This window comes from Leguminivora glycinivorella, chromosome 25, assembly GCF_023078275.1.
Source record: "Leguminivora glycinivorella isolate SPB_JAAS2020 chromosome 25, LegGlyc_1.1, whole genome shotgun sequence".
In the NCBI taxonomy this organism is placed as follows: domain Eukaryota; kingdom Metazoa; phylum Arthropoda; class Insecta; order Lepidoptera; family Tortricidae; genus Leguminivora; species Leguminivora glycinivorella.
The window spans coordinates 4,385,038-4,410,504 of record NC_062995.1 but is presented as its reverse complement, the minus strand read 5'-3'; the positions used below and the strand labels follow the sequence as shown (position 1 = coordinate 4,410,504).

At 37.4% G+C, this 25,467-nt stretch overlaps 3 protein-coding genes across 4 annotated transcripts in view; 1 reads left to right on the top strand and 2 right to left on the bottom strand.

The window, feature by feature from the left end:
* LOC125239273 (zinc finger protein OZF-like) overlaps positions 1-25,467 on the bottom strand; it is an 85,173-nt gene that overhangs the window by 14,541 nt on the left and 45,165 nt on the right. The gene's annotated exons all lie outside the window — the stretch shown is intronic.
* Positions 1,290-23,542, bottom strand: LOC125239276 (spodomicin-like). 2 transcript variants are annotated; one of them, XM_048146815.1, is made up of 3 exons: positions 23,524-23,542; positions 3,117-3,228; positions 1,290-1,476 (listed from the first exon to the last, which is right to left on the bottom strand). In XM_048146815.1, the coding sequence occupies exons 2-3, from the start codon at positions 3,204-3,206 to the stop codon at positions 1,375-1,377; spliced, it is 192 nt and encodes a 63-aa protein (XP_048002772.1). In that variant the 5' UTR covers positions 3,207-3,228; positions 23,524-23,542; the 3' UTR covers positions 1,290-1,374. The 2 variants fall into 2 exon arrangements, with proteins under 2 accessions (XP_048002772.1, XP_048002771.1); XM_048146814.1 differs by lacking the exon at positions 23,524-23,542 and adding an exon at positions 5,216-5,250.
* Positions 19,463-19,931, top strand: LOC125239279 (spodomicin-like). The gene has a single exon (XM_048146817.1). The coding sequence runs from the start codon at positions 19,516-19,518 to the stop codon at positions 19,699-19,701; it is 186 nt and encodes a 61-aa protein (XP_048002774.1). The 5' UTR covers positions 19,463-19,515; the 3' UTR covers positions 19,702-19,931.

Here is a 25,467-nt window from a genome sequence, read left to right as displayed (position 1 = left end):
AAAATTGGTACTCCGAGGAACATTTTATCAAATTGGTTCCTAGCCTCGTCGGGACTGCTTCGGCGCTGAGCAGACTATTGCCCAATATCGAAGGACCCAATGCCCCATATCGGCGCTTATATGCGAACGTCATCCGCAGCGTGTATACAAAATTTCAGCTCAGTCGGTTGAATATTTCTGCTTCAAATTGGGTTGCAAGATTTGACCTCAACATACATACAAACATACATACATACATACATTGCAAGTTAGTAAAAACCATGTCAAAATAGCTTTTTTACTTGTGTTTCTTTATCCTGTCAACAGTCACTTTACCCTGCAGAGTGATGGCAGGATAAAGTTACACAGGGTGTAGTGAAAATCCGATTAACTAGATATTATCTCCGAAACTGTTGATAATACAACTGTCATAATTTTAATATACATAGTTATACTTCAATACAACATTAAAATGTTATTGGTAAAAAAACTGCCGTATTATTATTTTAAAATAATCATGCCAGAATAAAGTGGACATACCTGTTACAAACTCCGAACGTCACACTTTGAAAACTTCTAACCACAAGACCGCAGCACCTCACACACAAACCTTTACACCGGTGGCTAGAACCATACTGGCTACGTGTTTTACGTATATTAGGGCCTCAATAAGACTTTCTGTGTGTGAGTGAGGTGCAATACCGCGGACGCACAGGATATGGAGAAAATATCGCTGGACAAACTTTGAAGGTGAAAATTAGTGTTCAAAAGTAATCGAAACATCCCGTGCAACGTATATTTAAGAATATAGTAGTCTATTCTCTACAAAAAACGATATTTTATTATCATAAAACTGCAATTTAATAATCTATAGAGCGAAAACTTGAGCAGTGTCGCGTTGTGACAAGGCAGGGTACAGTAGAAAACGGTCTTCTTTATTTTTTTTTTTACAAAAGTATTATATTTATAGAAAAAATATGTGTTGGCCTCGATGTGTCACGTTAATGCCTACTTATGAAAATTTTAATTATATGTGAAAATTATATATTTCGCATACTTTCTATTCAAAAACGTGATGGCAGGGTACGATGCCACTATTTTGAGAATTACCCCTAAACATGTGATTAAGCATCACAGACATTGTCAAAATATTCAATGAAATCCCGAAGAAAATATGCACCAAAAAGTTGGTCAAAGAAAAGTTAATTCGCCGTAAGTTTTATATGTCATAACGAGTCCATTTCCTCGTCATGGACGCTTGTTCTGTTACAGTACAAATCGGCAATTTGGGATATTTTATAAAAACAAAATTAGTAACAATATTTTAATAACTCATATACATCTTAACACAACATTATGTTAAAAGGTCAACTTGAGTCCCTCATTAGATAAGGCCTAAGGGTCGTTGCACCACATCATGCCCCGCCAGCAGAAGGCGCGGCCTTTCCCGTGCGCGCGGCAGCATTCGTCCCTCTCCGGTGGGATGCGGTTGCACACCTGTAAAGAATAGAATAGAATAGAATAGAATAGAATAATGTTTATTCAGGCAACACACGTCATTGCATTACATAAGAACGAATAAAGTACAAAGAAACAATTATAAAATCTAGAAGAAGAAAACAATACAAACAGATGAAAAGAATATGTGAAGCTGAAATGGTCTCCACTCAGCAATGCAGTTGGCACGACTAGGCGTTGCCAACGGCGCTGGTATTCTGTGGAGCCAGCGAGGAGTGCGGGACGGCATATTGCGCGACTTAAGTAATACAATTAGGTGATACATACTTGCGTATATTATAAATAGGGATTATATTAATTTATAAATATTAAGGATGTTATGTGTAAAAGGAAAACAAAGACCTTTTACATGGGACATCACAATCACATTTTTTGCCCTACTAGATTGAACCTTATCCTAATATCACTGAGACAGAAAGGCGAATGTATCAAACTAGCGAAAACGGTCCACATGAGAGGGCATAGTTCGGGCTGGTGTCCCATGGGTGTCCCTCTCGCACGTGTGGCCAGTGTTAATGAGGTTACCATAGTAGTAGTATTTTTATCTGTATATTAATAATATATGGATCATAGTTATCTGAAAATAAATATTTTTTTTTTTTTTTATATTACCTGACTTTATAACTTCTTATATTATTTTAGTGTTATATTCAAACTAGGGTTTCGATATATTTTAAAGAATTGGCATATAATTATAATGTAATTATTTTGATACCAATAAAAATACGATGATTAAAAAAATACCTTCAATTGGGTATTAGTAGATTTGGTAGTAACTTTGAAAATTGACTGGTATCCCCAATTTATGACAGTGATGACGTCACTGAATAATGTTGACATTGTCAGTAAGTGTGAGAGGGACACCAGCCCAAACAATGCCCTCTCATGTGGACACACTTTTTGACCCACCTACTCATTCTGAAGCAAAATAATAGTCTGTCAACGGAAATATGACCGTAGCAACGTACAGCAGTAAAATATGGTATCCCTATATAACGAACAAAAAGCAGCAATATACGTCGAACAGCCGCAAACACAATAATTATTATCCTGGCCGGCAACAGACAGTCTTAAAATTCATAATCTGAAAAAAAAAAGAGTTGTATACAATCTGTCAGATCTATCTGACAGAATTGTTAGATTGATCTGACAGATTGTATAAAAATCTTTTTTTTTTCAGATTATTTTAAGACTGTCTGTTGCCGGCCTTCAATTTACACATCGCTGAAACATTATCATCTCTGCCATGGAATTCAATTTTAATCAAACTTGACTATTTAAAAAAAGACGCAACAATGTCAACCATGTCAATCTTTGTGTCACTTTCTATCAGAATCTCAATCTGGCACAATTTAAAACACAGTGTTGCTAGTCTGCGATTTTAAAATTTGCCGCCTTTTTTAACCTGTCCTCTTTTTTGACCGTCTATAGAAAGGTCTAGTTACTAAACCATAAAATTCCAAAAAAAAGACGCGAAATTAAAATGTTCTACGGGGCGATAAACATTCACGCCTATCTTTTTTCCAATTTTCCGCTTTTTTCTAGAGACTAGACTTAAGACTTATCATTATTTTCTTTTCAGTGCCACATTTGAGTGCGATGCTACTCATGCTACAAACCTGGTCACACGGTTGCACCCACTCAGCGGCTGTGCTGTAGAGGACTATGGCTAGTACTGCCAGGATAAGGAGAGTCTTGAGAGCGGCCATTTTGAAATAAGAACGTTACAACCTGAAAATAATTAAATGAACTTAAATAAATGAGCATAATAACAATAAGAAGAATAAGTAAGCATGTCCTATAATATTTATTTATTATTATTTAGATCCTAATGTGTCCCACTGCTGGGCAAAGGCCTCCCCCCTCTTTTTCCACTCATCCTGTTTGGAGCAACATCGGGCCAATCTTTCAAAAATGAGTCCAAGTTATCCCGCCATCGCCGACGTGACCTGCCGGATCCCCGGTTTGACTCGTGGGGCTCCCATTCCGTGGTAATCTTATATAACTGACTTAGTCCCACGGTAAGCTCAGGAAGGATTGTGTTGTGGATACTCAGACAACGATATATATGATATACAAATACTTATATATATAGAAAACATCCATGACTCAGGAACAAATATCTGTGCTCATCGCACAAATAAATGCCCTTACCAGGATTCGAACCTGGGACCGCGGTTTAGCAGGCAGGGTCACTACCGGATAGGCCGGTCGTCAAACTTGCGTTTAGTGAGACGAATGGACGCTTGGAGCGAGCGTGCAGTGGGGCGGGCGAGCGTACGCCCAGCCTATAGAGCGTACACTAGGACACTTGTATCAGCTTCAATTGTTTGACATGCACGCCGCGTTCCCGTCACTCTGCACGCCCAATATAAATAAAAATAAAAGAGAATAAATATTATAGGACATTCATGGCCGCTGTACACATATGGCCAACGGTTCCACCAACCCTTTGTGAAACCCCTTGGCCAAGATAAGAGCCGCTGTTTACACATTGGCGAACCAATCACTTGAAAAGTCTAGGAAATTCTAGGTCATAGACGTTGTCAGAAAAATTTGATTAAAAAATAATAACCCCGTAGTAAAATTAAATTATTTGAAATATTAACAATTTTTTGAATATTCTGATAAGAACATTTATCTTTTTTAGGAAATACATTAAACATTTGCAAGGTTATTTTATTTCCTAAAATCTACACTATTATTGGCATAGATAATAGTACATTACGATACAAGTGCGTAAAAAAGGAAGTTCGAAACGAGTGGCGATAAATTAAAACACGACCGAAGGGAGTGTTTTAAATCGACACGAGTTACGAATTTCCTTTTCGCACGTGTATCGTACGACGTTTTTCAGTACAGATAGCCCTCAGAAGTTTCGACCTGACAAATAATGAACCACTTCTCGCACTAGTGCGTAAAAAAAACACCATCTGTACTGAAAACTTATTATTTTCGTAAATATTTCACTACTGTCCTCTCTGACGGCTGACGACCAACTGAATGAAGCGCCAACGTGTAAACGCAGTTGGCCATTGGCGCCAAGATCCTTTGATGTGTGGACAAAAAACCGACACCAATCGGTTGGCCGGCAAGCGCAAGCGCCAACTGCCAACTTACGGCCAAGTAGCCCTCTACACGCTTGGCCAAGGGGGTTGGTGGAACCGTTGGCCATATGTGTACAGCGGCCATACAGATTGACTGAGGCCAATATGAGTTTGCACTCAGACGTTATAAGGATTTTTGACTGTGTAGAACATGAAATTAGTTCATAAAAACTATGGTAGGTACCTAAATACCTATAGTATATATCTGGTATCCGTAACTCTGTGCCAAATAATCGTTGGCCAAAAAAAACCTTATTTAGAAGGGTTGGAGAAATCATGTTATATGGCAGGAATTGAAAACTAGAAAAACGTTAAAACACGTGTATTGAGTTAGAAGGAGACTAAGTTGAAAAATAAGTATATACTTTATCAAAAATAAAACAAATAGTTAAATTTTTACCAAACTTTTCACTCTCGTAAATACTCTTATTTGATGTCAAACAGAAAATTAAAACTTATCCCTCCCGAGTCCCGACTGAGGGGGACTGAAATCTTCTCGAGGCTGAGGCGTAGGGTTAGAGCCGGCGTAGCTTTATTTGACGTTCATATGCGCATTGTAATATGCCTACTTGAAAAATAAATATTTCATTTTCATTTTATAGATTACTCACCTGAATCCACGAAGAGCGGAAGCAAATTGTGTCAAAATGACGAAAAACCGATGGTTTTTATACTAAATTTGTTTATCAAACGAGTTCTGGAACAGTTCATGAAACGCATTGCAATTTGTGCTTCAGTCGTTTAGTTTAATCTAAACTTGTTTTAGTTGTTTTCAGAAAAAAGTAGATAGCTAAGTATCAGTTTAATCTGCTTCGAGTATCACCGGCTTCAAATATTATACTTAATTTGTACCTATACTTTATTTGTATGTCTTTCCCATCACGGAACAATGGTATTCCGGACCTTTGGGAGGCGTGCGCGGGGCCGAAGCCAACGCGTAGAGGCCCTTTCGACACTTTAATGAAATGTAAGGGGTACACCGAGCGGATGTTGCCCTTGCCCATATCATGGGACACACGCAGAGGCAACACCCGCCAGGGTGTAAGGACTATTTGAGAGTTAATGGAATCTAAAATGAACTGGTCTATTTTGATGAAAGTGATGGACTAAATACTGGGCTATGGATAAAAAACCGGACGCCTGCCTAATAAAACGGTATCCAATTTTATTTCCGGCAGACGGTGACTCGTCCCCACAAGATGGGCCCCCACAAAAAGCGACATCCAAGATGGCTCAAGGGCAACACCGGTGTGAGAACTCAAGGGTGTCGAGAGGTGTACACCGCTTTCTGCCCAGTGGCTGTTAAGCCACTGTACCAACTCGCGTCTTATGCAAATTTTCACTTCCACCCCTGGGGCATGTAGCCCTAACGACTCCACTCTGGACGGCTCAAGGCAAGCCAGAGGTAGACGTGATTGTTGGGCAATGTGATAATAAGTTTAACAAGTTTGCTGGAACGCCATTTTTTATCACATTGCCCGGGCATTATGATACTGCTACGTGAGTGTTGGGCAATGTGATAATAAGTTTAACAAGTTTGCCGGAACGCCATTTTTTATCACATTGCCCGGGCATTATGATACTGCTACGTGAGTGTTGGGCAATGTGATAATAAGTTTAACAAGTTTGCCGGAACGCCATTTTTTATCACATTGCCCGGGCATTATGATACTGCTACGTGATTTTTGGGCAATTTGATAATAAGTTTAACAAGTTTGCCTGAACGCCATTTTTTATCACATTGCCCGGGGCATTATGATACTGCTACATGATGGTTGGGCAATTTGATAATAAGTTTAACAAGTTTGCCTGAACGCCATTTTTTATCACATTGCCCGGTCATTATGAAACTGCAGCTGCCCGTAATAAGTCAACCCCTCTTTTTCTGCTTCGAGAGTACCAGAACCCAACTAAGCCGACTGACCACCATTTGCAAATGGTATAATTTTATAACCCGGCCCCGCCTACCGCGGCACAATGTTTGTGGGGGCATTCTGCAGAGCTAGTTCATCATGTAAGTTTATTAACAATTGCTTTTTGACACTAAAGTGCTATCTTATTCCTCTCCTAGCAAGAAATGGACACTTGGTCATACCTACGAAACAAACTAGGCGGTTCACCATCTTTGCCATTCGTGAAAGTACACATACATAAAGAGTACCATCGTGCAGTATGACCACTCCCGCTCCCCGCTGAAAGTGCCGCCCACCCCCGCTCGGTTACCTCACAGTTACCGCCTGTCAAAAACGCGACCAGTCGACCTGTCATATTTCACTCATACAAGCATGGTACGCGTTCACCTACACGAGCTAAGATTGTGTCCGAGATGTGGTAACGATGAGTATAATTTATTATTGAACCAGTTTGAACTGAGGAACTACATATTACATATCATATTATATGTAGGCATAGCTGGGCACCGTTAATCAAATAGTTAACTTCGTTAATCGTTAAAGCGATACATTTTGGTAGATTTAACGGAAGTTAAAGTTAATCGATAATCCGTTAACACGTCATAAAAATAGGACTCTACTGTAGGTATTATGTATTTCTATTTAGTAAGTATCCACCAAAAACCATTAAAACCTGTGACGCCAATCGGTAAAAAACCGAAATGTAATAATTACGGTCTCTTCGGGCTTTTACCGCCGTTGGTTGGCTAAATCGTAGGTTTTACTTCGGATTGGTAATTATTGGGTCATTCATGCGGTCGCGATCGTGGTGCGTCGGTTCTTCAGATTGAGATTTGAGATGACAACTCGATGCTGTGGGCCACGATAACTTGGTAGAGTAATCTAAGGCCCGCGCCGGACTCTAACTCGATGCGTCGGTTGCGCGATTTGTCTGTCATGCCTGATGATGCACTCTATTCGTTAGTGATCGATCTAGCACGCCTAATAAGATTTAGAGATCTCGAATAAGTGATCCAAAGTCGCCAATTGGTCTTTAGACTGTTTATAACCGATGGATCTGCTTTTACCGATAAAACCTAGGTTTTGCCGTACTACGGGCTTTTACAGTAGCAGTATGAACGTGGTTTTCGCGGCGCAGCGAGCCGCTTGGGGTGCTGGATTAACGGACTCTATGAAATTTAACGGAAGTTAACGAATCCGTTAACATTTTTTAAAGTTAACTTAAAAGTTAATCCGTTAATCGAAATGTTAACTTCGTTAATTAACGATTAACGGATTAACGAGTTAATGCCCAGCTATGTATGTAGGTTTCGAATGAATTGGCTGTGACACACGGACAAACAGGCAGCGGACGGACATGACGAATGTATATAAAAAACTAAACACTAAAACAATATTTAAAATACCTACTTATAGAAAACGTCTATTTTTGTCTCGTAATGGAAAAACAATTTGTTGAATTTGAAATGACCTTTATCCGAGTAGCAACTACATATTTAGATATGTCGATTGCCAGCAAAATTTTCCACCTTGCCACAGAAGTAGAGGTACAAATCGAATTATATCCAAATAAATAAGTATATATACAGGGTGCTCTAATAATGCACGCATTCAGGTAATAAAATTTGCTAATTTTCTAACAAAATATATAAATCAAATTCTCGAAGTGTGGTTACTCATTGCGACGTCATTGCTTGTCTTACTATACGTGAGTTGGGTTGATGATTTTTATTTTTATTTTTTTTTTATTTATTCTATATTAAAAATCTTACATTTGTTCATACACCAGAGTGCCATGAAACCCTATCAGGTTTGTGTTGACACTCGATTCGTGGATACATTTTACATTTAATTTATTGTGATACATAGGATAAATTAAAATTACAAAGCAATAACTTACACTACAAAATTAGCGGGTAAAAATGAAATAGCACCCACTCAAGTAGATACACAACCGACCGTGCATTGCATTCCTTATCTCACTGCATCGTGCGCGTCAAGAAGGACTTAAGCGGCTAAGGTTTTCCGTAAGCGTATCGCGTTAGTTAAGTAGACGTTAATTAGAATAGATCGGACGAGTTTGCGTAGGCACTGAGTGGGGCGAGTGGCGGATACAGGATGATTTTCTTAGCTACCAGCCAATAATTAATCCAAGAACAATTAGTTAATATATATGCATTAGCTATTAAGCTTAATTAGTTGTAGGTGTTTAATTATTTCTTATTTAATATCTTTGTAAATGTGTATCACTATCACTACATAGTATAAAACAAAGTCACTTTTTTGTCCCTATGTCCCTATGTCCCTTTGTATGCTTAAATCTTTGAAACTACGCAACGGATTTTGATGCGGTTTTTTTTAATAGATAGAGTGATTCAAGAGGAAGGTTTATATGTATAATAACATCCATAAAATAGTGGAGAAGTACTGTTATTTTTAAGGTTTCTAATGTGATGTCGTAAATAATTACATGCGGGTAGATTATATTTATTTGTCTACCCCGAACATTTATATAAATTAATATCGGGTAGTTTTGTGTTGTTTACATCTCCGGTGACATTTTGCTGGGACGTCAGTCTTCCGCGACCACGGCCAGTGCAACCTGGCCGAAACGTTGGGAAAAAAGGTAAAAATAATGTTAATTAATCGCATTCGACCTGTATGTGACTTTAAATATGTGTACAAAGTGCGAGAACTTAGTGTTATCTTGATAAGGGATAGGGATAGCGATATCACTACATAGTATAAAACAAAGTCGCTTTCTCTGTCCCTATGTCCCTTTGTATGCTTAAATATTTGAAACTACGCAACGGATTTTGATGCGGTTTTTTTTTAATAGATAGAGTGATTCAAGAGGAAGGTTTATATGTATAATAACATCCATTAAATAGTGGAGAAGTACTGTTATTTTTGAGGTTTCTAATGTGATGTCGTAAATAATTACATGCGGGTAGATTATATTTATTTGTCTACCCCGAACATTTATATAAATTAATATCGGGTAGTTTTGTGTTGTTTACATCTCCGGTGACATTTTGCTGGGACGTCAGTCTTCCGCGACCACGGCCAGTGCAACCTGGCCGAAACGTTGGGAAAAAAGGTAAAAATAATGTTAATTAATCGCTTTCGACCTGTATGTGACTTTAAATATGTGTACAAAGCGCGAGAACTTAGTGTTATCTTGATAAGGGATAGGGATAGCGATAGGGATAGCGATAGCCATAGCATTAGCGATAGCGATAGGGATTAGGGATAGAGATAGGGATACGGATACGGATACGGAAACGGATACGGATACGGATAATATGGGTATCGTTAGAGGGATACGGATAATCGGTCGGCGGTCTCTTACAATCAAAGTGCTCTAAGACGATCGTTGTTTGCTTGCTTGAAGATTACGTTTGCGATAAGTATAAGCAAAATGTAAAAAAATTATAAGGGATAATAGAAAAAAGTACTTTTTACCCACCGATCATATAGTGTCGAAATACGGGCTATGTGGGATGTTTATAAAGGTTTCCCCAGCGTATATAGAATTACCTACGCTGTGGTCGATGTGTAATATTTCTACAATCATTGCAAGCAAAAGTATTATGTGCAATCGAAATAATCGCAGATAAATATACCAGAGAAACCTAAGGATCCAAATGAAAATCTTAATGAATACTTTTATTACGCGGGCGAAGCCGCGGGTAAAAGCTAGTATATTATATATAATTAATAATTTTAACATATTATGTTAGAAATTATGTTGAGATGCAATCAAAAAAGTATTTTTTAAGTAAGTTTTTTTTATTTTTCTCGTTTATAGTTTCTTTTAGGTTTAAGGGTATCTCGTTAAATAGTCTTGGTGCAATATACGCTATTGTTCTTTCGCCATATTTGTTGATACTGTTAATAATTCTTACTTTCTTTTGAGAAATCTTTCTTAGGTTTATTTTTAGTTCGAGAGGTTTCATGATTTCTTTGTTATGAATGTTTTCCAATAAAATTAGGTATTGTAATTTAGAATGAATGGGCATCACCTTACAGAATTTGAACAGTTTGCTATAGTCGTCTGTAAATTGTTTTTTTATGTTTTTGGGAACTATAAGCTTTAGTAGTCTAAGTTGAAGGTTGTATATTTTGTCTAAGTAACTTTTAAACGTTCTACCATAGCTTGTAAGCCCATATGTTATGATTGATTCAGCTAGTGAATTGTACATGTTGATTAATATTTTGTAAGGTATTTTATATCTGATAATCGAGAACTTTGAAAGTATTGCTCGCAATTTATCGCACACAACATCAATGTGTGGACCCCAATTAAAGCGTTCGTCTATGATGATCCCGAGGTATGCGGCTTGATTAGTCTGTTGTATTGTTGGACATGAGCATCTAGACAAGTTGTTGTCGGTTGTTACATGAAGACAGTTATGATTGTGAGCTATAAGCTTAATATTGGTTGGTTCTAATCTACGGCGTGAGCATATGTGTATTAACTGGGTTTTTTGTGCATTCAGTACTAGTCCTGCATCATGTGACCATTTGCTTATAGCGGTAAAGTCAGCTTGTAGTTTCTTAAGAGCTACATTTACATTTTTGTCTGATATGACCAGGCAAGTGTCATCTGCATATTGGTAGATGGAGCAGTATTTGATTACATTACCTGCATCATTCACGTACGACAGATAATGTAACGGACCGAGTACTGATCCCTGAGCTGTGCCGATAGTCACATCCACGTCTTCGCTCAGAGAGTTACCTATTTTGACTTTGTAACTTCTGTCGTTGAGATAACTTTTACACCAATTTAGTAAAGGACCTCTTATGCCAGTGTTGCCTAATTTTTCGATTAATAAGTCGTATTTTAAGGTATCGAATGCCTTACTATAATCTATCAAAACTAGGAGCACATGTTCTTTATTGTTTAAGTGGTTATTTATTTCTTCTGTAAATTCTGATAAGAGCATAGTCGTACTTTTTTTGGGCCTGAATCCGAATTGTCTATCCGTGAGTATGTTGTGCGTGTCATAGAATTTTAATATTAATTTAGATATGTATTTTTCAAAGATTTTGTCTATTATTGGTAGTATTGTTATAGGCCTATAGTTTTCATAAATATCAGTTTTACCTTTTTTATAGATTGGTCTAACGATACCCGTTTTGTATTTTAATTTTAATAATAGTTATAATTATGATCCTATGTTGATCGCAGAATAAATAAATGAAAATGAAATTATTGTGACAAGTAACACGTCAGAAATTCAGAATGCATTTTATTCATAAAATATCAGCCTAGATAAACAAAAAAGGTGAGTTTATACTTCAAAACGTATAAACTCTTTATTTACATGAACATATTTACATAATTATATAAGAAACTAAGACTAAACTTAAAAGCTAGCTAATGTCTAAAATAGGCCCTTGAGGCATTGTACCAAGGATACTGGCGACATTTCCTCGCTGTATCGCAATGCTGATACGTTGAGCGAGGAAGTCGCCAGCTCTTCGGTCACCAGTTACCTCAACCAGACGCTTCGCGATTTCTGTGAACAACTTGTTCGCGCTGGGGCCCCATGGACCTAGAGTTTCTACACCAAAGGGTACAAAAAGGTATTCTTTGCCAAGACTTTTGTATTTATTACGTTTCAAAATTTCGGCACTTTCTGCCGCTGCGCCTGCTTTTATCTTGGTCCGTTGGAGGTGAGACGGTGCCAATGTGTCTACGCAGGTAGCATCCCACACTAACATTCGTCCCATACTCCAAGGGACCAAGGACACTCCATCAGGCCTCTTGCCATCATCTCTGATTATGCCAGTCGGCTCGAGGAGAGCAGGCACATTGATGGTTGCAAGGGACCGACGGATAATGTCATTAAGCGACGCATGTCTCGAAAAACGGCCTGCACTTTTTTGACAAGATAATCCATGGTGTCCCAGTCGGTCCACGTCCGTGCCACAAGAGCATATGTGTGGCGTACACACCGAAACCCCAAGTCGCAGGCCAATCGCCAGTCTAAGGGAGGTCGGATCCAAGAAAGTACCAGTGTTTGGTGAGGGATGGGCATGTAGCCAGTAACCGGCTTCCCGGGCTCCGACCGCCAAAAGCCTCGCGTGTTCTGGACCTGTGAAGTTGTTTAGAAGAGTATTGTAAGCTAAATCACAATAAATATTATCCCAACTCCTTTGTGATTTTGGATTGTCTGGAAAGTTTTTGCCTGGGCAGGCAATTTTGAAAGCATTTCTGGCATCCTCAAAGCCCGCAATCTCATAGTTTGTGGGCAAAGCCCTTAAGATATTTCCTATGAGATTTGACGCGCCATGAGTAGATGCCAAAAAGGCTGGGGAAGCGACACTGGTAATTTTGCGAATACCTAAACCACCAAACCGAATAGGAAGGGATGCTTGAGACCAGGAGGCCTCACTCAAATGAATATTTAGGATTGTCTCTAAACTAATTTTGATTAAATCATCTATGGGTGACAGTAAATTTTGATGTTTCCAGAAAGGACAGCAACGGAGCACATATGTAAATTTAGGGACAAAAAGACAGAATTTAAGAATTACGAGAGCATAATGAGGGCTAATTTCGAGTTACCGATCAGTGTGACTTTTGAATTTAGATATGGAATTAGAAACGTAACCGGGAAAAGATTCTTCAAATACGGGAGAACCCAGGAGGCTAAGGGAATACTTGTCTACTATTTTGATATTGGGGGCCAGAACGTCAAATTTTGGTTTAAAATCAGTGAACGTATAAGAAGGCTTTTGAATAAAAAGTTCACATTTGCTGAAATTCAGCTCTAGACCAATAAGTTCGAAACTGCTTTTTATGTAAGACAAATCAGAAAGTACAGTATTCACGTCGCCTCCTAGGGTACCGTCATCTAAATACCAAACATTGAATTTTGATTTTAAGTTTTTAATTATTGGATTTATCGCCAAACTGAAAATAGCTGGGCCGAGAGGGTCACCTTGCTGACAGCCAACTTCAGATGAAATTTCGTGTGTCTTATACATTAATTTGGATGACTCTGAATAGCAATAGAAAAGGTAATTGTATAGTTCTGGAATTTTATCTTTGACTTCTGTCAGCAAAGTGTCTCTACTAACTGAATTGAATGCATTTTTAACATCAATTTTGACTAAAATTTCACAGTCGTCTAGTGAAAGGTAGGTCCGAAGGGCATAGACGGCTGCCTCGCACCCACCTTTCGTGCCAAAACCAAGCTGAATAGGCTCAAAAAGAGATTGCAATTTGGATCTAACGTGTCTAACCGCAATTTTTGATGCGAGACGCCTCAGTGTGGACCCCACCGCAATGGGTCTCACCCCTCCGTCCTTTTTGGTTAGGGCAATCAGGTTGGCACCGTATAGAATGGGTAGAATTTCGGAATTGATTTTGCCTGAAAACATAAAATTTATTAATTTTGTGAGGGAACAGATAAGCTACTCAGCAGCGTCTCCTACGGAGTGAGAGATTATAAATAAATAAATAAAATAAATAAATAAATAAGCCTTTTATTTTTCTCACTTTTTTACATGCATTATTAAAATTTACTTAATGTACATGCGACAATTTTTAAAAGATAATTAATAATTTTTACATTTTAAATTTCAGGTACATTTTTAGTGTTACTTTTTATTTTTTATTTGTGATGAGAACCCCTCGGTAGGGTAAAGGCCTCCTCCAATTTTGCCCATTGTTTCCTGTCCTTTGCCTTTTCTTGCCATTTGTCTCCCGCTATGTCCTTAATGTCGTCGACCCACCTTCTTGTTGGTTTTCCCCTTCTTCTTTTTCCTTTGGGTCCACGCCACGCTACGGTGTGGCTCGTCCATCGGTCGTCTTGTGTTCTGGCTAGGTGTCCGGCCCATTTCCACTTTAACTTCATAGAGTGGGTTAAGAAGTCGTTTTGTTTGGTCAGTTTTCTTATCTTAGAGAGGCGTATCTTATCTTTCCTTCGAATTTTTAGGATGGATCGTTCCATGTTTGTTTGACAAATTCTAATTTTATCCTTTATTTCTTTTGTAAATGTCCATGTTTGTGAGCCATACGTTAAACAAGGAAGGATGCCACTGTCCATTACTTTCTTTTTTACAGTGAGCGGCAGATCTCCTTTTAATATTTCTTTGTGGGCCCAGTATTTTTGCCAAGATATGTTTATTCTTCGAGTTATTTCTTCTAGATTATTATCTCTGTGAAACGATACTTGTTTTCCGAGGTATATATAGGTATCTACATATTCAAGATATTCATTATTTATCATTATCAGTGGTTTTAAATAGTTTGTCATGAGTTTAGTTTTTTGTAAATTCATTTCTAGTCCCACACTTGAGCTTTCGATCTGTAACTGATGTATCATTTGTTCTAGTTGTAAGCTTGTATTTGAGAATAGTACTATATCGTCTGCAAAGCGTAAGTGACTGAGATAGTTTTCGTTAATTTTTATACCAAATGTTTTCCAGTTGAGCTTTTTGAATATCACCTCTACTACGGCAATAAAGAGCTTTGGTGATAGAGGGTCGCCTTGTTTTACACCTCTCTTTATTTTTATTTCGGGGCCCTTTGATTCGAGGCTTACCCTACTAGTGCTGTTGTCGTAGATGTTTTTTATTATGTTACAGTAAATTTCTTCTATATTGTTTGCTTTCAGCGCTTCCCATATGGAACTGTGTGATAGAGAATCGAAAGCTTTCTGGTAGTCTACGAAAGCCAAGTAAAGAGGCCTTCGGAATTCTTTATATTTCTCCATAATATTTTCTAGAGTTTGAATATGGTCGATGGTAGAGTAGCCTTTTCGAAACCCTGCTTGCTCCACTGGTTGGTTATTGTCAATCTTTGTAGATATTCTGTTTAAGATACATTGAGAAAAGAGTTTGTAGAGGCTAGGTAATAGACTGATAGGTCGATAGTTGCTTATGTCCTTTGGGTCACCTTTCTTATATAATAATGTTATATTTGATTTTGTCCACTGTTCAGGTACTTTTTGCTCTTCATTTACCAAATTGAATAAAAAGGTTATGACTGGTGTGAGTAGTATTCTTGCTGATTTTAATGCCTCATTTGGAATGCCGTCCGGTCCTGGGCTCTTGTCTGTTTTCAGCCTTTTTATTTCTCTATCTATCTCTTCTGTAGTCCAATTTAGGTTTAGGTTGTTTTGAAGAGGAAAAGTTATGTTTTCGACTCTATCATGTTTTTTTTGGTCGTAAAGGTTAGCATAGAAGTCCGTAGCTATTTTGAGGATGTTTTCTCTGTTTGTTGTTGACGTAGAGTTTTCTGATAGGCTTGGTATCCAGGTTTTGTGTGTGCGAAGTTCTTTATATGCACGTTTACAGCTTCCGCTCGTCATTAAATGCTTTTCTATTATTTTTGATCTGTAGTTATTATAGTCTTTTCTGATATTTTTATTTGTCAATTTGTAGATAGAGCTTAGTTGTTGTTTTTCATCGTGGCTCTTTGGTTTCAGAATCTGTAGTTTGTGACGTTGGTTAATTAAATTTAGTGTTTCTTCAGTGAAAATCTTATGTGTTTTGTCTTTCTCTGCATTTTTGTCTATTTTCATACTGTCTAATATGCATTTTTCCAATTGATTGTATAAACTTTGACCACTTGATTTCTCTTCCATTTTTATACACTGTATGTTTTTTTCCAGGTTCTGGAGGTAGCAGCTTACTTCCTTTTGGCTTTTTAGTGTAGAGACAGAAGTTTGATATTTTAGTCGGCTCTTTTTCATGTGTGTAAATAGTATTTTTGCTCTTACCATTCTGTGATCTGATGGAAACTTGATGGTATTTAAAACATGTACATCCTGGAACCTCTTTGGAAAATTTGTAAGTATGTAGTCTATTTCATTCATAGTTTCTTGGTTTGGAGATTTCCATGTCCATTTTTGACTAGGTTTTTTCTTAAAAAAGCTATTCATAAATGACAAGTTATTTTCTTGGGCGTAATGTGTTAACTGTTGTCCCCTGGGACTTCTTTTCCCGAATGAAAACTTTCCTAAAAACTTCTTTTCTTCTGTGGTTCTCGTTCCTATTTTTGCATTAAAATCGCCCATAACTATCACTTCTTTATTTGACATTTGGTGAGCTTTATAAAGAGTGTCATAAAATAGCTTTATTTCCAATTCTTCAGACTCTTCAGTGGGTGCATACACTTGAATGATGGTAATGGGCAGGTTGTTTATATTTATATCTAAGAGTGCTACTCGGTCGGAAAGTCCTCTGAAACTTTTGATGCAGGACTTTAAATGTTTTTTAACAATGAATCCAACTCCGTATCTTCCCTTGGTTTGTCCATTGTAGCAAAATATAAATTCGTCATGTTCTTCAACGCCGTATCCTAGTCTTCTTATTTCTGAGAGCCCGATAATATCATATTTAATATTTATAAGTGCATTTTTCAGTTCTACAAGTTTGGCTGGACTTGACAGAGTTCTTACGTTGTATGTTCCTATGTAGAGTTGTTTTTTATTGTTTTCATTTCTTGTGTCGTTTAACTTTAACTTTCTTTTTCTTTTTGGAGGGTTTTGGTCAAGAGAAAAATCGGTATTGATCTTCTCCCCCGCGGTGACCAGCCGTGTTGGGTTTTTGAATGGCGGAGGGGCCTCTTTTAGTTGCTATAGAGTTGGTTGTTGGTTGTTGGAGTGAGAGATTAGGTCTTTCAAATGTTGGGGCGAGATCCCATCCAGGCCGGCCGCCGAACCGTTTTTAAAAGAAAATATGGCGTCGACAACGTCTTTGCCTTCGATTTGGAGGCAGGCCTGGTCGGTTGTAGGTGGAGCCAACACGTGTGGCACTGAAGGAGCCGGGGGATGTTTGGAAATTAATGCCGAAAGGGTGTCAGGAGTATCTGGCGATAGCACGTCGCTTGTGAATAGGAGCCGAGCGGCACCTTTAAGATCACCGTCGCTAATTTTATTTTCAATCAATTTCGTTCTATTGAAGGTGTATAAAGCGCAACTATTAGAGGAAATTTGTGGAGCAGAATTTGAAACGCAATTATTTTTGATTTTTTGTGTTAAGGAAATTTTGTTATCCTTTTTGGCATGTAGGATATTGAAAGAAAAGAGGAAAAGATTGTGCCAATCATCAATTTTATTATTTTCTACGCATTTTACAATTAGGCCTGAAAGGTGCTTAGCGACTGTGATCCTGGCGCCGCGCGGAACTCTTTTAACAACGGGCACATTATTTTTGAGTTCGCTAAGGTATAAATGGAAGGGGGTAGAATTTGGTTCGTCAGAAAGGGGAGTGGACAACACAGATGGGTTGAAATTTAGAACAGCGTCATTTTGGCTGATACACAAACGGTGCTTTTTGGTAATGTGAATATTCAGGCCTCTCTGGGTTTTAAAAGAGTTGTCGCATTGGTCACAAAAGAAATCCACATGCGTGGTGCCATCGCCGGATTGAGTTGCGGCATGCATCCACTTACCGTAACACTAAAACACAATATACTAAAACACAAAATAACTAAATATATCACTAAAAATACAATAAAGTTCGTAGGCGTAAGGCGTTGACGTGGGCCGTCAAACAAAGCGACACGACGCAGCCAAACAAGACCGCACCGTCTGAAACAAAAAGATATGTTATTATTTGTTCAGTATTGGGCCTGCCCACACTGTTGCACAGTATTTTGATTGTTTTGGATAAGATAAAAGTGATTTTAGGCAAGCAGAGCCATGTGTAATTTGAAAAATTAGCCAAAAATATCGCTGTGCAAAGTGACAGACAGAAGGTTTGAAGTTTGAACTAACAAGCTAGGTTACCCATGGGTATGGTTAACCAAAATAACAGGATTTAGGAAAATAATATCACAGTATAATAAAGAGTACTATCGTACAGTATGGCCACTCCCGCTCCCCGCTGAAAGTACCGCCGCCCCCTCTCTGTTACCTCACAGTTACCGCCTGTCAAAAATGCGAACAGTCGACCTGTCATAACTCATAAATATCTCACTCATACAAGCATAGTACGCGTTCACCTACACGAGCTTAGACTGTGTGCTAGGAACGCGCCTCTTTCATATATTTGATCGCCAGTGTCCGAGGTGTGATAATATACTAATGATTATTAACTATTTTAACAACACGCGACCTAACATAGTGTTTTAGCAATAGGATGACGAGTTTGAAAAACATGTTTTGTATTACGTTCATTGAAACACCCTGTATTTATTCTGTTTTAGTTTAAGTTCTTTTTATGATTTTTTTATACAGATGTACCGAGAAATATATTACAAATAAAAATAAATAAGTTAATAATGTACCTAAGTGACAAACTCTGAACTTGAACACATAATTACATACATAACGTACCAACCAACATGATAAAAAGTAGGTACATATATACGGGGTGATTCATGAGTCGTGAGCAGGAGTGAACAGGGTACTGGGGAGGGTCACACTGAGCAACTTTCATAATGGGGCAACACTAAGTAAATTGTGATATATTTTTTTTCTTAACTATGACTTAATTGATGGTTAATCATCAATTAAGTCATAATTAGAACGTAATTGATAATTAGCTATCAATTAAGTACTTATCAATTAAGTCATAGTTAAGAAAAATAATCACAATTCAGTGTTGCCCCATTATGAAAGTTGCTCAGCGTGACCCTCCCCAGTACCCTGTTCACTCCTGCTCACGAGCTCACGACTCATGAATCATCCTGTATATATATTATAATTATATATATGTATATATGTGTATTTTAAATATTTAAATATGGTTATTATTTGGACCTTTGAATGAACTTCAACACATACCTAACCTAACCTATACCAAACCTATACCAACCAACATAATATAAAGTACCTATATGATTATTATTACGTCTTGAACAATCATTAAATATCTAACCTGACCTGTTTGGATAAATATTTATATCTCAAGCTAACAAAATAAGTAAAACGCCGGCAAAATTGTTGTTCGTCGCCTATATAAAGCTCAGCGTCCGGCGAATCTTCACACAACTGATCTAAACGTCAAGTTGAAACTTCTAAATCAAAATGGCGGCTTTGAAGACCCTGCTGATCCTCGTCGTGTTGGCCGTTGTCATGGCTACGGCTATTGCTGTTCGCGTCGGGCCCTGTGACCAAGTGTGCGACCGTATACCGGCTGAGAGGGACGAATGCTGCCGTGCCCATGGTTACAACAGCGCTAGCTGTTCCGGGGGCAGGATGGACTGTTTCTAGGCGATGGGTTGGACGCATACTAAGGACTCCATTCTGCAGATACCACCCCAAAATGAGTTGACCTTCCAGACAAGAGCGCGCCGCAGAAGTCTACCTCCACTCTATCAAGATACAAAGAGCTTTCTATAGCCTTCTGCAGGAGTTCAAGAGGTTTCCTTACTGAACCATGAAGATTATCCTGCAAGATTTCAAGGGTACGCACATCTACTTCGATGCCTTTATTCTGCAAGTACAACTTCACGGCGTTTTTACTAAGATGTTGACGAGTATTTTTGAACTGCCGTCAGACTAACAAGAAGGCATCCGGCCAGTTTTTTGATGTATCTTTGAAGACTCGGCAAGTCAACTTGAAATGCAGATATGGGGCTAGTTAACCAGAAAAAAGTGTTATTATTCGTCAATGAAATAGGTGCGAATTTTTTATATTCTTTGAGAGAGCTTGCGCTCCAATTTTTGGAACCTTTTTGAGGATTTTCCAGACTTTTTTTTGGTTGGTTAATTGTTAGTGTGTGTCTTTAATTTCCATTTTAGCCTAAGTTACTTTAAGTTTTTTTTGTGATTTGCCTCGGCTTTCGATTACAAGGAATACTGATTTGTGATTACTACATTTGTTTTGTGCAATACAATAATGATATCGAAAATAAATTCTTAAGTATATAATATTCTGGTTTAATTCATTTTATCATCTAAATTATGGTACAAGTGCGAAAAGTAGGAAATTCTATTCATACATATGTATTATAAAAGGTTTTACAGTACAATACACGGTGATCCAAACCTTGACGTCAAGAAATTTTTTTTAGATTCTTCACATCAGAATATACCCCATGTATATTAGCCGACTTTTTGTAGTTTTGGAGTTACGAATTTTAGATTTTTTTTCCTTAAAAAATGTATTAGAAAAAAAACTGTTTTTTTTTGCTAGTTTCCTTTTACATAATCATCACTAAAAACGAAGTATTTATTAAAAAAAAAAACAGCGTCCTCACTTTGATGCAAGTTGGAAAAAAATACCAATTTCAAAGTTTTACGTTCAATATTTTATCACTTTTTTTGCTTTTAAGAAGCTTAAGGTTAAGCGCGGGTTGTAAAATTACCGACAATCATTCAGATAGGTGGTATTTTCTTATTTAAGTACAAACTGTAAGTTTGATACGTTTTGAAAGTAAAACTTTGAAGTTGGTATTTTTTTATCCAACTTGTATCAAAGTGAGGACGTTGATTTTTTTCCTTTTAAATGCGCCGTTTGTAGCTTGTTTGTAGTGATGATTTTACAAAAAGAAAAAAGTAAAAAAACTCAACAGTTTTTTTTTATAAATTAACTAGCTTTTACCCGCGGCTTCGCCCGCGTAATAAAAGTATTCATTAAGATTTTCATTTGGATCAGTAGGGACCGTAGGTTTCTCTGTAGGTATATTTATCTGCGATTATTTCGATTGCACATAATGTACTTTTGCTTGCAATGATTGTAGAAATATTACACATCGACCACAGCGTAGGTAATTCTATATACGCTGGGGAAACCTTTATAAACATCCCACATAGCCCGTATTTAGACACTATGATCGGTGGGTAAAAAGTACTTTTTTCTATTATCCCTTACAATTTTTTACATTTTGCTTATACTTATCGCAAACGTAATCTTCAAGCAAGCAAACAACGATCGTCTTAGAGCACATTGATTGTAAGAGACCGCCGACCGATTATCCGTATCCCTCTAACGATACCCATATTATCCGTATCCGTATCGCTATCGCTATCGCTATCGCTATCGCTATCGCTATCGCTATCGCTATCGCTATCGCTATCGCTAACGCTATCGCTATCGCTACCCCTATCGCTATCCCTATCCCTATCGCTATCCCTATCGCTATCCCTATCGCTATCCCTATCGCTATCCCTATCCCTATCGCTATCCCTGTCGCTATCCCTATCGCTATCCCTATCCCTATCACTTATCAAGATGTTTAATGATATAACACTTTAAGTTCTCGCGCTTTGTACACATATTTAAAGTCACATACAGGTCGAACGCGATTAATTAACATTATTTTTACCTTTTTCCCCAACGTTTCGGCCAGGTTGCACTGGCCGTGGTCGCGGAAGACTGACGTCCCAGCAAAATGTCACCGGAGATGTAAACAACACAAAACTACCCGATATTAATTTATATAAATGTTCGGGGTAGACAAATAAATATAATCTACCCGCTTTTAGTTAATGTTTATTTCCCACCATGTTTATTTTAAAGGTAAAAATAATGTTAATTAATCGCGTTCGACCTGTATGTGACTTTAAATATATGTTTAATGATTTCTTATCAAGTGATAAAATATAAAGTTTCATGGTTTTATCATTTAAAATTAAGAAATCCCATACAAACTTTCAACCTCTTTTTCAGCCCCTTCATCCCTTTTTTTCGAAATAAAAAGTAGCCTATGTTCTGTCTCAGGGTCTAAAGATTGTCTGTTCCAAATTTCATCAAAATCGGTTGCGTGGTTTAAGCGGGAAAGCGTAACAGACAGACAGACAGACAGACAGACAGAGTTACTTTCGCATTTATAATATTAGTATAGAGTATAGATAGATAGATAGTATAGATAGATAGATAGTATAGATTACTTCCTCAAGAATTTCTTAGGAAAGAAAATTTCAAAAATTCGTAACTCGAAAAGTACAATCATCGGCATTACATGGGGTATATTCTGATAGCCAATGATGTGAGGAATCTAAAAAATTGTTTTGACGTCAAGGTTTGGACCAGCCTGTATTATAATCCTTCAAAGTTTCGACATAGGCCTTTAAAGGACTAATTTGCGCATTAGCTATCACCAAATGTACTGTTGATGTGCGGAAAAGAGGTACCAATCAATATACCTATTTGCACGATGAAACTTGTGACATACACACTGAATCTTTTTTCCACACTTACACGGAAAGTAGCACATACATATGTGTTTTAGAGTACATTTTCTGTCCTCCGGCCGGAAAGCGTCCGATTTCAGGTCGCTAAGCTAAACGAAGTTACCATTTCCCGACTCCGTCCAGCCGATTCTATAAAATTAAAGGAAAAATGAAATAAATCACACCAAAAATGAAATAAACCTGCAACCTACTGGATTGTGGTCCAGCCGCTCTTCACCAACTGAGCCACGGAAGCCTGCTGGATGTGTGCGATTTTTTCTATGCCGTCACCCAATTCTTTGTGCGCACGCCTCATTGCGTTTTCACATTATCCGATCCGATATCGGATGTCGGACCAATGCTAACGCGTATGTTGATTTGCAGGTCGGAAGTTGCAGTCGTCAATAGGCTACGGGGACTGCTTACCATCAGGCGAGCTGTATGCTTGTTTGTAACCTACGTCGTATAAAAATATATAAGTTAGGTATATAACTGGTAATGAAATGCGTGTGTCCGTTTGTCTTTCACGGCAAAACGGAGCGACGAATTAACTCACGTCAATTCTTTAAGTGGAGATAGTAGACGGGATGGTGAGTAACCCCCCCACTTCCCTAAAATGGGGGGTGAAATGTGTTGTATGGAGAATTCTGCAATCGAATTAAACGCAAACGAAGCCGCGGGCAAGGGCTAGTACATTAAAATTATGAAAAACACGCGTTGTCGCCAACCGAATGAAATTGCTTGTAAACAAACATTTTCCCCTCACTAGCTCGGAAACACGTGTTTTATCCTTTAATACCAGCGGGTAAAAACGCATTTTATCCACTAGTGGGTAGAGTAATTTGACCTTGAATATAGTCAAATTAACTGCTTTAAAATTGATAAAAGAAGGTGAATCTAGTAATGAAGATGATTTACCTTTCAACTATAGAATCCTTTCATTTGCTCGTTTTTCAATTCCACACTCGGCGTTAAAATACAACTTTGCCCCCTTGTATGTATGTTGTATTCCTTATCGACACGCGACCGGCTTGACTCCATATTATTTGCATATACCTACATTATCATAACCAGTTTAACTGCATCCTGGGGCTTTATACTGCACTATCTAATGGTGACGGGACTCTACGGTTAAGAGGATACGGTAGCGAAAATGCTAAAATGGAAAGGAGCCCCCCATTCAACTTGGGAATTTTAGTTAAATATACAAGTGTTATTAGACAGATTTATCGGAAAAAAATTGTCCATTAGTCATACTAGTTATGAAAAAAAAGCTGCACTTTTGGATGGAAGCAAGCCGCTTTGCATGGTGATAGTAGACATCATAGTAAACGATTTTTTCCGAGGATATCGAAATTTCATCCCTTAGGATGCCGAGCGTAGCGAGGTGTTTTATGAAAATTAAAAAAATTCTATCTTTTTATTGTGTAGTCCGATTTTGACAAAACGTATCTCAAATGAAAGGTATTAATTTGTGTAATTTAAAAAAAATACAAAGAAAAAAATTTTGAAAGAAAAGTAAGAAAAAAATTAAAAAAAGTAAATTTACGTCTCGCACTGAATAACTTCAAAGAATGACAGACAAAATGTACAATGTCGATATACGAGTTTTTTTTAATCGAACACAGATAAATTTGTAGTTGAAAACTGAAGACCGCATTGAAATCGGATTAGCATTTTTTAAGATACAAGTTGCCAAAGTTGGGAAAGATCGCTTTATATGGCCACTTTGAAATTCCTTTGCCAGAAAGTCAGAAATAATATGTTTTTCTGACACAGAAAAATACATAGTAACAGTACACATCAAAATAAAATTAAAAATTCCGAGGATATTATAATTTCATCCCTTAGAACGACGAGCGTAGCGAGGTCGGTTACGAAACCCAAAAAAAAAATCTCATTTTTTTGTACGTCGTCCGATTTTGACAAAAAATGTTTCATTTGAAAGGTATTGCTTTATGTAACTTAAAAAAAAATATTGAAAAAAATTGGTAAAAAATGTAAGAATTTAAAAAAAAAAAACCTTAATTTTCGTATCACTCTGAATAACCGCAAAAAACGGTAGACACGGTGTATAATTTCGATATATGATTTTTTAAAATTAAAGACAAATAAATGGATTTACCTAAGTTTGAAGTTAAGCGACACATTTGCACAGAAATAAGTCAATTTGCGTTTATTACAATTTCCACTATGCACCCACCGACACCACAAAAGTTTCAAATTAAGAATCAAGAAGAAAAATCTATTTGGGTGCGTTCCGTTTCACGCGTTTTGAGATTGCAATGTTACTTAAGGTGCGTTCTGAATAAGTACAGTGAAAAAGTCAAAAATACAATTTTTTGTACAATTTCAAGTGTTTTATGGTAAAATCATGTTATAAAATTGTTTGAATTTAGTGTTTTTAGTCGGATACAATTCGATATGAAATTATTTTTACGTTCACATCACATGATTTGTTAAGTCAATTTAAGTACAGGGAGAAAATTGTCCCGTCTGGGACATGCCTTTACAAGAATTTATATTTAAAAAAAGTAACTAATGACACGTTCGGATTTCAAATATTCTTTGCACTCTTGTGGATAAAATGCGATTTTGCTATCTGTTTTTAAAGAATAAAAAAGTCCTTTCCGAGCTAGTGAGGTGAAAAGTACTTTTCAAGCTCTTCATTTGAGCAAAAGAAAGATAATATGCTAGAATACTGTTTTATCTTTGTGGCGTGTAAAACACACACATGCTGTCTCTCAGAGGCCGCAGCATAGAATGGTGAAAACCATAAATTAAATATAACAAGATCATACCATCTCATACATTAAAATGCGACCGCCTACGAACGCGCTTACACTCCACCACACATAGATG